At 36.9% G+C, this 14,556-nt stretch overlaps 7 protein-coding genes across 7 annotated transcripts in view; 3 read left to right on the forward strand and 4 right to left on the reverse strand.

The window, feature by feature from the left end:
- Nucleotides 1–196: 196 nt before the first annotated feature.
- LOC18029070 (isoflavone reductase homolog PCBER1) lies at nucleotides 197–2,341 on the reverse strand. Its single transcript, XM_006411662.2, has 5 exons — nucleotides 2,011–2,341; nucleotides 1,646–1,780; nucleotides 991–1,228; nucleotides 632–835; nucleotides 197–536 (listed from the first exon to the last, which is right to left on the reverse strand). Exons 1-5 carry the CDS (start codon nucleotides 2,191–2,193, stop codon nucleotides 370–372), a joined length of 927 nt encoding a protein of 308 aa, XP_006411725.1. The 5' UTR covers nucleotides 2,194–2,341; the 3' UTR covers nucleotides 197–369.
- Nucleotides 2,342–2,750: 409 nt separating this feature from the next.
- Nucleotides 2,751–4,216, forward strand: LOC18029071. Its single transcript, XM_024149752.1, has 3 exons — nucleotides 2,751–2,905; nucleotides 3,331–3,510; nucleotides 3,925–4,216. The coding sequence occupies exons 2-3, from the start codon at nucleotides 3,337–3,339 to the stop codon at nucleotides 4,018–4,020; spliced, it is 270 nt and encodes an 89-aa protein (XP_024005520.1). The 5' UTR covers nucleotides 2,751–2,905; nucleotides 3,331–3,336; the 3' UTR covers nucleotides 4,021–4,216.
- A 267-nt stretch (nucleotides 4,217–4,483) lies between these two features.
- LOC18029072 (F-box/kelch-repeat protein At4g39240) lies at nucleotides 4,484–5,706 on the reverse strand. Its single transcript, XM_024149750.1, is given in 2 exon segments — nucleotides 4,484–5,416; nucleotides 5,419–5,706. Coding segments are annotated over 2 exon segments (1,122 nt in total). The 5' UTR covers nucleotides 5,690–5,706; the 3' UTR covers nucleotides 4,484–4,565.
- Nucleotides 5,707–6,311: 605 nt separating this feature from the next.
- Nucleotides 6,312–6,743, reverse strand: LOC18029073 (protein RADIALIS-like 1). The gene is made up of 2 exons (XM_006411665.1): nucleotides 6,460–6,743; nucleotides 6,312–6,336 (listed from the first exon to the last, which is right to left on the reverse strand). Exons 1-2 carry the CDS (start codon nucleotides 6,741–6,743, stop codon nucleotides 6,312–6,314), a joined length of 309 nt encoding a protein of 102 aa, XP_006411728.1.
- A 1,208-nt stretch (nucleotides 6,744–7,951) lies between these two features.
- Nucleotides 7,952–9,050, reverse strand: LOC112082233 (glycine-rich RNA-binding protein 8). Its single transcript, XM_024149751.1, has 2 exons — nucleotides 8,858–9,050; nucleotides 7,952–8,548 (listed from the first exon to the last, which is right to left on the reverse strand). The coding sequence occupies exons 1-2, from the start codon at nucleotides 8,966–8,968 to the stop codon at nucleotides 8,159–8,161; spliced, it is 501 nt and encodes a 166-aa protein (XP_024005519.1). The 5' UTR covers nucleotides 8,969–9,050; the 3' UTR covers nucleotides 7,952–8,158.
- A 1,174-nt stretch (nucleotides 9,051–10,224) lies between these two features.
- On the forward strand, nucleotides 10,225–11,295 carry LOC18029074 (F-box/kelch-repeat protein At4g39240). The gene has a single exon (XM_006411666.1). It carries the CDS (start codon nucleotides 10,225–10,227, stop codon nucleotides 11,293–11,295), a length of 1,071 nt encoding a protein of 356 aa, XP_006411729.1.
- A 290-nt stretch (nucleotides 11,296–11,585) lies between these two features.
- LOC18029076 (probable LRR receptor-like serine/threonine-protein kinase At2g16250) overlaps nucleotides 11,586–14,556 on the forward strand; it is a 5,921-nt gene continuing 2,950 nt past the window's right edge. The window contains exon 1 of the mRNA XM_006411668.2: nucleotides 11,586–11,647. Within this exon, the coding sequence (XP_006411731.2) occupies nucleotides 11,586–11,647 (62 nt within the window). The remainder of the gene's footprint in view (nucleotides 11,648–14,556) is intronic.

Raw genomic sequence — 14,556 nt, forward strand, 5'->3', positions numbered from 1 at the left:
GGCGGCACTAAAAATAGCAACACTTAAGTCTTAACCCATCAATGGACAAAGATATACAAAACTGGTGGAAGAAGAAAGTTATCGGATCAAAACGGACGTGAGACTCAAGAGGCGCTCCTTTAGCCACACAAAATATACAAAGAGATTTATAACAGCTATTTAAACCGGCTCCAATGCCGTGCATTCAAATTTGGTGCATCAGAAACCCACTAGTGAGGTGCGGTTTGATTGATTTATATTGGAACGGAAAAAGTCACAGGTTAACAGCCAAATCTAAACCCAAAATCTAAAACTTATTTAGAAAACTAAAACAATTTTGATACATTTTAGGAAAGAATCACGAGGTTTCTTAGGTTAAGCTACTAAGGTTTAGACGTAGTTGTTGAGGATTTCATCAACAGTAGTGTATTTGACATCAGGGTAAAGCTCAGAAGCTTCTACTCCAAAGGAAGGTTCGATTTCAAAGCTTGTCTGTCCTCCTTTCACGAAAACGCAATGACAAAGTGATAGCATCACGTTGAGTGGAGGCGAAGCTTCTGCAATAAAAAAATAAAAACACTTAACCCATTAATGGACAAAGATATAAAAGATCGGAGGAAGAAGAAGAAGAATGGAGGTTTCAGATCAAAACCTATTATCTGGTTGAGGATTTGTTCTTCTGGAACGTAGATTTTTTCGAGTGTTTTTCCAATCTTTTTCTCCCAAAGCGAGACAAGATCGTTGAATGAGTAAGTGTTCAACGGTGGCCTAACGTATAAGATCTTGTTCAAGGTTCTTGGATCATCTACGGCGTTGATTGTGTACGTCCCGATGTCTTCTTCCTTATTGAACACAGCTGCAAATTATCACCAAGAATCAAAAACACAGGAAGACCTTTCAGCTTAAGGTTGATTAGCTCAGGGCCAAAAATAACTTGTTAATCTATCACTTTGCTAGTTGTTAGAGAATTGGGATCGCGAAATTCATTAACTTAACAAAGGTTTCTCTTACCTTTGGGGTTTCCATCACCCAAAATGATGACTTTATCCCGTGGAGCAGAAGTAGCCCCAGGCTGTGCTAGAGATGGGAGGAAGTAGCCAGCAAAGAAGTTGCAAGAGACGTAAGTGTATGGGATCCCTTGTGCCTCAATTGTTCGGCGGATTCTTGCCTTTGTAGCATAGGCTGATTTGGCAGGTTCAACACTGTGAGCCCGGTCTACGTCATTTCCAAACTCCGAGGGAAAGAATCTCTGTGGAGATAGATGTGAAAATGTTATATATGAGCAACATGAAACCCACACACTATATATAGTGGTGCACTATTCTATATATCAGCAACATGACACCCACATAATATTCTGTAATTAGTAGCACAGTATTCAGAGTTCTCAGTAGGGTCAATGAGGAAACAAACAGTTAGTCTCTAAACTAAACTCAGCAAAGACATAGTCGATATGCAATGAAATTGAACCATTCTCCGACCAAATGAAGGAATAGTCATATGCAATTCGGGATTCAACTGTCAGTTTTTTTTTTTCAAATGAATATGAATGTTGTCTAATTCTATTTCAATCTTCTTCTTGAGGAACAAGGTATACACATGACATGACACTTGAACAAAGGCAAACACAACACCCTCTCTTTGTTTTTTTTTTTTTTGTTGTTACCTTAACGTTACCAGCTTCTTTGATGGCAGATATGATCTTGTCTTGGTGGCCCAAGAGCGAGTGTCCAACCGTCGATATCACGACATCTGCTTGCTTTATCGAATTCACGAGACTCGTATGATCGTTAAGATCTCCCTATCCAATTTTCGTAGAAAACAGAATCAGCGAACCATTATTAAACAAAATTAAGCATTCCGTCTAGCTGTTAAAATACACTCTACACATTTGTATCACTATGAAACTCTAAAAGTACCATCTATATATAAAAAAAGCCCCTCAGAAACAAGATGAAATTTTCAAAATGTCCGAAAACTGAAGAGATCAAACGAAAAAAAAAAAAGAAAGAGGCGTTGAGAGATACGAACGAGTAGAAACTGAACGCCGAGATTCTTGAAATTCTCGATGGTGATGGAACGTGATGGGCTAGTGAGCGTCGAATTTCTAACGAGAACGAGGGTTGGGTGGCCAGATCTCGCGCTCGCTTCCACTATATATTTCCCGATGTAACCCGTTCCTCCGATGAACAGGATTTTGCTCTTATTCGCCATTTTATTTGCTGGAGAGAGTTAGCTACAGTCTACAGAGACAAAGACAAAACACGGTGGCGCGTAACAACGGAATGATTCAGATATAATACAGAGGAAATCGATCCCAATTTTGCGGAATTGTTACCCGTTGCTTCAACTTTGAACCATTAACAAAGAGAGAAAATAGGCTTCTATAAAATGACAATAATACCCCATTCTTCGGAGTCAACACTTGAGCTACTTTTTAAGTCAAAATATGCGTACCAATGTTCGGTTTGGTTGGTGAAAAGAAATTGGCGGCTTTTTACGACGAGTCGACGACCAAATAAAAAAAGTTGATCAGGATCCAATGCAATGGGTAGAAGATCGAGCGAAAAGCGAAACCCAGAAATTGAAATTTGGAAATTTTACGACCAAATTCGATCGGAACTTGGAATGATATAAAAGACCCAGATCACGTGGGCCTTTGTAAATGGTCTTCATTTTTGTAATCACGTTTTATATGGAGCCCTCGTGAAGGCCCATTTAGTTTTAATCCCGCCTTTCATTGTGGAATACGCAGCGTTTTCTTCCACTTGCTCTCCAAGAATGTTTACCGTGTTCTCGAATCTCGCTGCACCTGATTATTAACAAGAATCGCCTGTGTGTGGTTAAATAATTTCGTCGACTCTTCTCTTTCAGAAAAGGAAAAAAAAAAAAAGAACTATCGAAGAAGAAGGAAAACATCTTGGAGGTCAATTTTTTTGTCGCGAAGCTATTCATGTTCTTCGATATCTGTTCGTTTTTTTCGTCTAAAATAAGAGCGTATAAAGGAAATTGATGTTCAGTAATTGTTTAGCGGACGCCATGAGTTTCCAATTTCAGCTTGAATTGTTGTTTCCGTTTTGGCATTCGGTCGAATACTTGGTGGATATCCTGCTTATTGTAGTAATCGTTGTGGATTTGGTTATTGTGGATTTATAATTTGTGTATAAACTAACTTTTGTGTAATAAAAATAATGAATGTACACAACTGTTGAGAGAGGATGCTTCATTCCCTCTTTTTGTGCTTTGAGCAAAGAAAAAAAGAATGTACACAACTGTTTCTCTGGTTGCTCTGTGCTCACTTGGGTTGGATTTTGTTTAATCATAAATTTTTTGTTTTTGCTTACTTTGCAGGCACAAATGGAAACCCCAAAAAATCAAACCGAAATCCCTCCGAAACCGGCCATGACTTCATGTAGGAAGAAGGTAAAGGATGATGCCACTTTCTTTGAGGACGTGAAAGATCACATCGATGAGTTCATACATGCCTCAATGGATGAACACAAGACTTGCTTCCAGAAGACCATCAACAAGGTTCTTTCTCAGCTCTCTTATTAGCTATATTTCTGGTCTCTCGGTGTTGTTCTTTGACTCTTGCTCTAGATATAAAACCATGTGAAAAAAAGCGTCTTGCAAGTTGCATCATTGTGGATTTTGAATCTGCCTGCATAATTGGGCATGAGTTTGGCGTATCTGGATGTGTGTTACAATTGGAAATCAGTATCACATATGGTTGCGTTTCAGACATGAAAATCATAGGAGATTGTTTAATGCACTTGCTACAGTTGTTTCTGGTCCAAGCCCGTTGCACAATTCACGATTAAAACACATGATATCTATGTGACAAGTCTTTATCCTGATTGAGATGTCATTTCGGGCTTCAAGCAATACGCTTTTGATTTGGGGATCATCCATCTTCGCAAATAACAATATGTGGGTTGCTTTCAGATGTTTGGATTATCCAAGGCTGTGGCAGAGAAGCAAGCCGAGGAAGCCAAGGGAGTCGAGAGTCAATTGCCTCTTCAAACAACAGTGTCGGATTAAAGAGTTAGGTCCTTCTCAATTTGTGAGGTTTGAAGATACGAGGTCGCTTTTTCTTTGTTAACATCATACTACGGTTTTTCTTGTAAATCAACTTTATCAAGGTTCGAGACCTTCTAATCTCGATCTACAATATAGTTCTTGAGGCAAGCAAAATATGTGATAAACCCTGAAGTGCGTTTTGATTGCTCTTGTTTTTCAAAATAGAAACATTTTCGAACGAATATTATATTTTTGATCCGATTACCATGACTGCAAAACAATGATGCCCTCGATAAGAATTATCAATAGATTGATATTTGGGAAAAAAATGGTAAAACTAGTAAATCACCAAACTTAGAGGAGATCCTCGTAAGGTTTAACTTGCACATCAACAAGTAGATGACTTATGCGGTCCGAACGTAACCATGTTAGATTCAAACATTTCAAAAGCGCTTAAAACAATCTGTTTAAGCGCCTGGTAACATACCGAATTCATTAAACAACAAAATCACATACATAGAGTTGTACAACAAATAAACAAGCGCAAGAATCCATCTCATGGGTCATCAAACTGTTACAGCTAGAGATTGTACAATGGTGGAGGGATCTTTCAAAGCAAGCACAAGATTAGACCACAAGATCGTCCCCCAAATCTCTCCTCCGTCTCTCCTTTCCAAACCAATCTCTGTACACCAAATTTCTGTAGAACACTTTTTAAGGTTAAACAAAATTGCAAGATTTCCACCACGGTTCGCCATTCTAGAACCATCGCGCTTCTCATGAAGATCATTGAGACCCTTGACGAGATCCCAAACCCTGGCGATTGGATCAAACACCCATATTTAATTCTTCCTACCGAAAGTGTACAACTTGTTATCAATGACGCAAGAGCCCACACTCCATTGTGTATCCAACAACAGGTCACTCTCCAATCTCCCTTGCTTAGGATCGTAAACAAAGCTACTCTTCCGATCCATGATGTAAATCTTACCATCTATCACAAAGCTTCTGATCGTTTTCTCGTGCACCTCCACAATATACAGGCCCATAACAGACTCCCAAGTTTGAGTCTTGAGGTCAAAGGCCTCCACCCAATTCAAAGACAGAGGATTACAACCTCCGATTACATATAATTTCCCGTCGACGAATTCCGCGGCGGCGCAGCCACGCGCCTGCCTCATGCTCGGGAGGAAGCGGCACGTGTGAGATGGACATTCGACGACAAACACAGTGGAGACCAAATTGTTGTTGACGCATCCACCAAGGACGTAGATTTCAGAACCAACAGCGACGGTCGACATTCCCCAGTAAGGAATCAAAGGAAATGACGGAATCGGAACCAGTTTATGACTAATTCCTGCCGCTTCAGACTCATTTCCGAAAGGTTTCTGATTGAAAGTGTACCATCGAGGGGTTCTGTAGCGAGAGATCTAAGTGAAACATAAAGGACCTGTTCTGTGCGGCTAAGTACTGACCGTTCGACGTAGAACTCCGACGAAGCGATGAGACGCCTCAAGGTCCTGGAGACGATTGAAATCGCAGGGTAGTAACATCTCGGCACGCGCGCCAAGCAATTCAGAGCGATTTCATCTGGAAGTAGTGACAGCGACGACGGCTCCGGATTACTTAATTTCTTCTGCGGCGGTTCCCCGGCGATCGAGCCACTGGAACTCGCGGCTGAAAGAAGCATAACCGCGCTATGAAATGTCCAACCGCTAATCAAACAAAGACAGGAGAAGAAAGGGGCATAATATATTTATTTATATTTAACCGTAAAAATGGGCTTAGGCCCATAAGATTTTAGTTAACCGCATATGCACGTGACGATAATTTATTCCAGGTGACGACGTTGTCTGTGTCTGCGTCAAATTGGGCTTAGGCCCATACGATTTTTGCAAGCATCAAATTCCCCGCCATGTCTGCGTCTCTATTGAAATAAATTTGTGATCAGGAATGACAGATTTTAGAGCAATGTTTTTCCTCGTCGTGACCGAGTTTCTCTCCAGTATTATATTTCCCGCAATAGTTACTAATACTACAGCAATGATTAGTTATGACGCTGAACATTTCATTATAAAAAACACTAATTAGCACAAGCTTTAATGATTAAAATTGGTATTTCGAGAGATTTGGATTCATCGATTGTAGCGTATAAGCTTTCGGGAAAATTTATATAGGAAATAGAAAAATAAACAACAATTCTTCATTGGCATGGTTGAGAGAAGAATCGATCAGCGTATCGTCTTTTTATTCTCCTAGTAATTAAGCTCATTCTCCTAGTAATTAGGTTCTCTCTTGTTTTTCTTTTTAATTCACTGCAGCCTCATATTTCTGAACCTGCATAAACAAATGGGAACATACAGAGACGATGATCATAGAATCTCTTTAGATGTAATTAAACTAAGATTTTGATATTATGAAAATAGTAGATTATCAAGCTTTGGTAGCTTTCTTTGATACCTCTTTTCCTCTATTGATTCAATCAGCCTGCCATTAGTGCAGCCTCCACCAGTGTTGTAGTTTTGGAATGGAACATGACCGTTCTCTATGCTGTTAATATCTTGTAAAAGGAGCTCATAGTGTTTCTTTACCTCTTCAGTTGTTTTTCCACCCACAACTTTGGCAACATTTTGCCAACGGTTAGGAGTATCCTGGTCATAGGTTGCTAGAGCCTGCTCAAAGGCTTTGTTCTGCTTAGCAGTCCACGAGCCAGAGCCTTGAGAAGACATTGAGCTTGATGCCATTGTCAAAGAGATTTTTCTTTCTTTTTTCTTTAAGAATGGGATGATTACAAGTCAAGAGAATGATATGTTCATAGTTGTTGCAGAAGGCTACCTCTTTATAGAGGGATATAAGGTGAGTTACTTTTGGCAAAAAAAATATCTTGCAAAAAAATGAAGAGAATTTGAAGTCCTTGTCTCCATAGGAAAGCAGAAAAAAAAAAAAAAATAGTTTGGAGATTAGTATCTAAAGATTCAAACTAATCACTAATATTTGGTTTTAAGTTCTTCTCCTTCCACATTTTGCTCTGTGTGTTTTTAACTGATGTGGTTACTTTCTTATCATGTTAATTGATTTAGAGAGGAGTTGCGTCAGAGCAGGTACTCACATTCAATTCTAGATCAAGCTTACGAAGTTAGTATATTATCTGCCTCAGTCTTCTTCATCTTTACTTTGTGGACTCTGGCCTCTGGCTTAACTTTAGGGAGAAATTCTCCGTGTTATCTAGTATATACATTGGCTAGAACAGTAAAAACTTGCGAACAAATTGGAACACATTGACTATCAAGATTTCTTATCAATATATTGAGCCATGGGTTCTTTGAATTGAAATTTCTTTGGGAAAGTTACGGAGTAAACTTTATTGTTGATTGGACCTCAGGGATATCAAGCTACAGCAGATTAATTTGTCGGTACTATTATTGTTGATTTTTATTTAAATGTTATATGATCAATTAATTTATGGAATGGGATTTAAAGGAGAAAATTTGGATTTGGAAAAATCTCGTTCCTTCAAGTTTTGACTTGAGCTCAATGGGGTCTTGACTTTGCTGTTTACGAGAAAAAAGGAAAACAACATATAAACTGTTCTGTTAAGTATAAGTTGGGAAAATGTTGAATAACATACACGGTAAAAAGATGCCGGCAAACAGATAAGTATAAGTGGAAAAGAGAATATTCTAGGTATATGTTATCTTCTTAGTTCTTCTCAATCGAAAAATAAAACAGACCAAATCAGGAAAAAATCTAAAAAGAATCATATTTATTACCCGAACGAGCGCAATTATTTTTAAAAAGATCGTGCAGTGAACATATATTATAAAATTTTCGAAATATGAGCAGGATCTATTCACTCTATCAATAACCGAGCCGGATTCACTTGAATCTGTCATATATAGTTGTGCCAATACCGGTTTTAAGTAAATGAGTAAATACTTTTTTGGCTTCACTTGAGAATATCAAATCTGCTTTTGGAAAGCTTATAATTTAGTGAACACGCGAATAAACATTTCGTTTTAGGCAAAGAAGACTTTAAACGATCTGTTACATCAAAAAAGTAAACCACAATAACCAGAACCAGAACCAAACCGGAGGGACAAAGGATGCGAAACCAAATCTAAACCGAAAACAGAGCAGCACAGAATCGATTCATCTTCGATTACCAGCCACCGCCACCGCTTCCACCGTAACCACCATCACCTCCTCCGTAACCACCTTCCCGGCGGCCACCTCCACCGTATCCGCCTCCACCACGGCCGCCTCCACCAGATCCATAACCTCCGCTACGTCTTTCGTAACCACCACCGCCACCTCCGTATCCACCACCGCCTCCTCCGTATCCACCTCCACCGCCGCCACGGTAACCACCACCACCACCACGGCCTCCTCCACCGCCGCTTCCTCTTGACTGAGCCTCGTTCACGGTGATGCTACGGCCATCGAGCTCTTTGCCATTCATCTCTTCAATGGCATCCCTCATGGATTTCTCGTCCTTGAAGGTGACGAATCCGAATCCCCTTGATCTTCCAGTCTCGCGATCGTTAATGATCTGTCAAAACAAAATCAAACAAAACACAAATCAGCAAAAACTATCGTAGAAAGTAATTCGAAAAGCGAAGAAATAACAAACAGAAAGAAAAAAAAATCGATCGTTCTCCGGGCTCATAAAAGCAGGAAGATTAACGTACCGATGGGAAAAATTAAGTAACAGTAACAAAGAACGAGAGAACATAGTAACAGTAATCGAATCAAGTAACAGAGAAACACAGATCGGAAACAGATCCGCCGAGGATCAGAATCATCGGAATCGGCTCGACTGAACCCAAGATCCGGGAGTCCGATCTCTCGTGAAACGGACCTTAGAATCGATAACTTCGCCGAACTGTGAGAAGGTCCTTTCTAGATCCGCATCTGCGGTGGCCCAGGCAAGGCCGCCGACGAAACACCGGTACTCAACGTCTGTAGACATTACTTTACTAAAGGGGAGAAATTAGGGTTTCAAAGATGTGTGTGTGAGAGAGAGACTTGTGATTTGAGGTGATAAGACAGAGCCTTAATTTATAGAAGAGCTGACGTAATAACTAGAGTTAGATTTTCTCTAGGGTTTGCTAAAAGATTGGTGTCTTTCAACTTTAATGGATTTTAACTCTGATTAAGATGTGCGGTTAACTGGTTAGTGGATAGGCCCACATCATGTGACCATTTTGGAAAACAATGATTTTTTTCCCTCTTTCGAAGCAAAAATATCTGCGTAAAAATATCTTTATTCCGGAAAAGACACTTTTATCCTTCGTCTCGTCTGTATGTGATATCATTATTGGACCTGACATTTGGGCCTAGTTAATTTGTAAGATTAGACTTTTGGCCCAGTGAATCCGACGGCGACGTAGTATAACTTCATAGAAATTCAGAAGTAGACGTAACTAAAATCTCACTACGAATGATTTACTGTTTAAAATCGCTAACTATGACAATAAATGTGCAATAGATTCTTTCTCGTCATCGACGTTTATACGTTTCTAGTGTTAAATATTTTATATTTATGTTCTCCACTAACCAGGATCTTGGACTAGCGGACTAGGAGTGATGTTAAATATAGATTCGTTCCCGGAATTAGCTGTTTGGTCCTCTTTCGATATTGGTTTGGACTTTTTGGTTTTCTGTTTTCCTAAACGTAAGTTAGCAAAATAAAAGTGAATAGACTTCAGTCTGGTACATTATAGTTTCAGACTTTCAGTTTAGGTTTTGTTTAAAGTCGAGAATTTAAAATTTTGGTTTGAATATGGTTTGGATATTTTTGGATATTAGAAGAATGTTCTTTTCTTTCTTTCAAAATGAAGACAGGTTATGTTTAGGTCTGGTTTCTTCGATTATTCAGATATTACAAAGGAGAATTCTTTAGGTAAAACAGAGCCTTAGTTAGACTTCACATCACTTTTCTTTAGAATTTGTTTAGAGCAAAAACGGTTTCAGTTTACCCGAATTCATAACCCCTACCACTACCCTAACAATGAATATGATTAATGATTATACACTCCAAACGTTATTGACCATCCCACCCGATTAAAACAAAAAAATCCATCATAATTGCTAAAACGACCATTATTAAGTCATTAAAACCAGCCAAATTAAATGTGAAAAGAACGATCAACTTTTCGTCTTCCATGAAAGTAGTATATAAACTCGACTCGAGTAAAGAGTTGATAACTTCATCCATAAAAGGCAATGTCATTCCCCGTGGAAAGTTCCGATGGTTCATCGTCGTTGTCTTCGGATCTTCCGCTACCAAACGAAATCTCTACGACCTGTTTTGCCTTGCTTCAAAGACGTTACCATCCAGTAATATCTCTTGTCTCCAAACCCTTCAGCCGTTTGATCGCATCCCCTGAGCTTTACGCCGCACGCTCACTTCTCCACACCTCTGAAAATGTTATCTATGTCGCCTTGAGACTCCGTCTTGAGCAAAACCCTTGTTGGTACTCCCTTAATCTCAAACCTTTCAAAGACCAATCTCTTCTGGTTCCCATTCCTTCTTTCCCTTCTCTTCCATATTGGGGATCTTCCGTGATCGCTATTGGTTATGAAATTTACGTCTTCGGTGGATGCATCGATGGAGAGCTTACTTCTAATGTCTCTGTGCTGGATTGTCGGTTTCACACGTGTCATGTACTCCCAAGCATGCGTGTGGCACGTGGCTGTGCAGCCACGGGTGTTATAGACGGGAAGGTATATGTGATCGGAGGGTGCAAGGCGCGTTCAGTTGATTGGATCGAAATGTTCGATCTCGAGAAGAAAACTTGGGAGAGTGTTCCTGGTCCTTGTAACGAGGAGGTCAATGAGAAAACGATCAAGAGTTTTGTGATGGACGAGAAGATTTACGTTATGGATAATAGCAATAGCTTTGTCTATGATCCTAAAGAAAATAAATGGGAGGTTGAAACGGTGTTGAACGAAGGGTGGAGGGTTGGTTCTTGCGTACTCGACAACATCTTGTACACTTTTGGGGACAAGAATCAGATAAAACTGTACGATCCGAATACAAAGGTTTGGAGAGTTTTGAAAGGTGTCGAAGATCTACATGAGATTCGTTCTTGGTCTAGACTGGCGACTTATGGCGGTAAACTCGCGGTGTTGATTAACGTTGGTACCAAAGGGGTGACGGAGATAAGTTGTACGGAGATTGAATTGGAAACTCGCGAAGGAGGAGAGGTTTGGGGGAAGATTTTGTCGTCTGATCGTGTGCTTAGTATAGACGTTTCATCCAAGATTGTAAAATGTGTAACCGTAACGGTCTGATGAGACAAGAGACGGATTGCAAAAGGTATGCTTTCTTTATTTAAACTTTTTGATGTTCAAATTACCTTTTGGTTATATATGAATCTCATGACATGAATCAAAATGTGGATTTGCTGATTTTGTTCGCTAAACCAAACCCAACATATAGTGTAACTAATATCTTGGTCATGCTATATTTTAGTTCTCATGATAATTTTTTGTATTTTTCCTGACTCTATAATTGTTTGGTATATCTATGTATATATCATTTTATGTTGCAGCTTCAAGCCTGAATATGGATGTAGGGACAAATGGGGCTTGTCAATGCTGCCACAAGCTTGAAAGTTAACCCTCTTGTTTGTAGAGACTTACAGTTATGGAATCGGAATAATAATTGTCGAATATCTTTGGGGTCTTTTATATTTGGGAAAAATTGCGTAAATGTTTTTGCAGTATTTTATTCTACATCAAACTGTGCAAGTGATGACAGAAATGTTGTTGATTTCATGCATGTTAGTGATACTATATATATTTTATGCGAACCTATAAGGAATAAATCTCAAGGCATCTTTGGCTAGCGGTCATACATAACTAGATTAATTAACCAGTTTACATATTGAAAGTATTTGAATTTATGTTTTTATAGCGGTCCTAACATGAATATATGATTATACAGTAGTATTCAATGTTTATAACTCACCCACTCTGGTCCGATACACGACGTCACAAACTACGTACATATATTCCATTACTTAGTACAACCATTATAAATTAAATATTTTCAAACTCCTCGTAATGTTGCACTTTTTCTGTAGTTAACATTGAAAATCATTTTTTGTCTCAAATTTGAACCTACGATTTCTTTTTTCTTGTTTGGCCAAAAGCCCAAAACAAAGCTTACATCAAAAGAATATTTATTTTTATATATTTTTATGTGAAGTCAAGCTTATCTAGCTGGCGTAGATTTCTTATCAGTTATATTATCATACCATAGTGCAAGCTAGCGTTGCTAAAAAATTATACTATTAGTTACGTTATGTGACATTCAAATTAAGATTTAGATTTGCAGTTATGTAAACATATCAAATTGTCCATTCACTCGCGATGAACAATTGGAAGTTAATTCTCTATAAGATGGTCATAAGACAATAACAGTTTCTTAAAACCGACATAACGTTTTAGTCATCATATATGTAGATACAACATTACAACCATACAAAGTCAATCAAATGGTTTAATATATTGATTTTGATTATTTTTTTGATAAAAAGCTGACTAATGTTATCAAAGGCGTGTAGAAGAGAAAGAAGAAAAAACAAACAAACAAAAAGGCAATATATGCACGTATTTTGAAAACTGATCGTAGACTTCTTCCTGATTTGGAGCCACAGTTACTTATCTACGAGCAAAAAGTGTAATTAAATATATAGAATTGAATCAATTATGATGTTAATTCTAACATTGATTTAAACATTACTAAAATAATGGATATACACACCCGCAGAAAATGAAGTATATATTTTAAATGTTGACTAGATTTTAACCCCGTGTGTCCGCACGAGAATGTTTTATTTTTTATTTCTAATATAAGTTGCATTTATCTTTTTTGTTTAGATATAATTTGTTTTTGTTATTTATTTTTTAAATCAAAAAATTGTTATCATATTTTAATTTTAAACAGTAAAATTTGTATATTAGTAGAATAAGAGTATGCGTTAATTAAGTATACATTGATCTAATGTTAATTATAAACTTTGTTATTATGTGAATTTAGATTTACACATAAAAAATCTATATATGTATGAATTTGCTAATCCATCCGTTTAGTTGTCTTAAATCATTTTTAATATCTTACATGTTTTGACAAACTAACCCGTATAAGACTATAATTATAATTGTATAACCCTATAAATATTTACTGGACCAATTGATTATGAAAAAATATAATAAGATATTTATTTACTATTTGTGCTATTAAAAATGTATATATATATAAATGGCTAACCTGTTAGTTTAATTATTTCAAATCATCTTAATATCTTACATGTTTTAATAAATTAACTCATGGACCTTAAATATATATATATAACTCTAATCAGCTCGATCATATTATTGTATAATATAAATATTTATTAATTTCAAATATTTGATATTTTAGACCAATTGATTATGATAAAATACGATAAAATAATTATTTACTATATATTTTTATAAAAATATTATTTAAATTTTAAATTTTAAATTAAATCTCTCCTATATTTAAGAAATTTTAAAGTATTAAAATTATTATCTAAATTTTCGTAGTATAATTTAATTATAATTTTTTTGAATTTTTTAAATTTAAATTAAATTGAATGCAAATTTTTGTAACTAAATTTAATTAAATTTCTAATAATTTGAAATTTAAATTAAAGATAACCTAGATTTTAGGAAATCTAAAAATATCTAAATTAATAACTAATTTTCGGAAATTAAATATAAAAATAAAATAAAATATTATAACAAAAAACTTTAGGAATGTTTGGATGCAAGCATTAAATGTGCTTCTGTTTTAATAAAATACATTTAAGAGTTCGGTAAGCTGTCTTGGGCGGGATCGTTAAGAGTCAAACTATTCAAAACGGTGTCATATCAAAGCTTCTCTTTCAATTTAGTGGGACTCTCTCCTAAATCGAACCATAAATCTTAGGGAACGTGCGCGTATATAACGAAAGATCCCATCTCTCGCTTTTTTACTTGTTACACTCTTTTTGATTGAATCGGCCGCTGTTCTTGACCACTATGAAGCTCTCTCTGTCCAGAACAGTTCTGTAAGAAATTACAACATCAAATATTATATTAATCCAGTTGGCTTCGTATTATTTTAGACTTTCCCACCTTTCTCTCTCTAAATCTAGGAAAGAACAACAACAAAAAATGGAAGAGTTAGAGAGAGATAAGAAAATGATTGGTGACCAACAATGGTTTTGATTCTGCAAGTGCACAGGAAAACTAATTGACAGAAAGTCGTAGAGGGAGAGAGAACCTTTTTATCTTGTAAGGAATCATATAAAACCACAAAAAGAAAGTTTCCCTTTTTGATCGTATTGAAGGTAAACAAACAAAAAACAAGATTTGATTTTGAGTGATGGGGTTTTCCATAAATTACAAAGATTCTTTCCAATTTAATCTGGGAAATCAAGGGTTTTAAGGGTTTTTAGATTTTATCATCAGAGTTCATAGAAATCATGGTGGATCAGAAAGAAGACAATCTTGCTGGTCTTCTTCTTCTTCCTCTTGGTG

This window comes from Eutrema salsugineum, unplaced genomic scaffold, assembly GCF_000478725.1.
Source record: "Eutrema salsugineum unplaced genomic scaffold, Eutsalg1_0 scaffold_1, whole genome shotgun sequence".
NCBI classification, from domain to species: domain Eukaryota; kingdom Viridiplantae; phylum Streptophyta; class Magnoliopsida; order Brassicales; family Brassicaceae; genus Eutrema; species Eutrema salsugineum.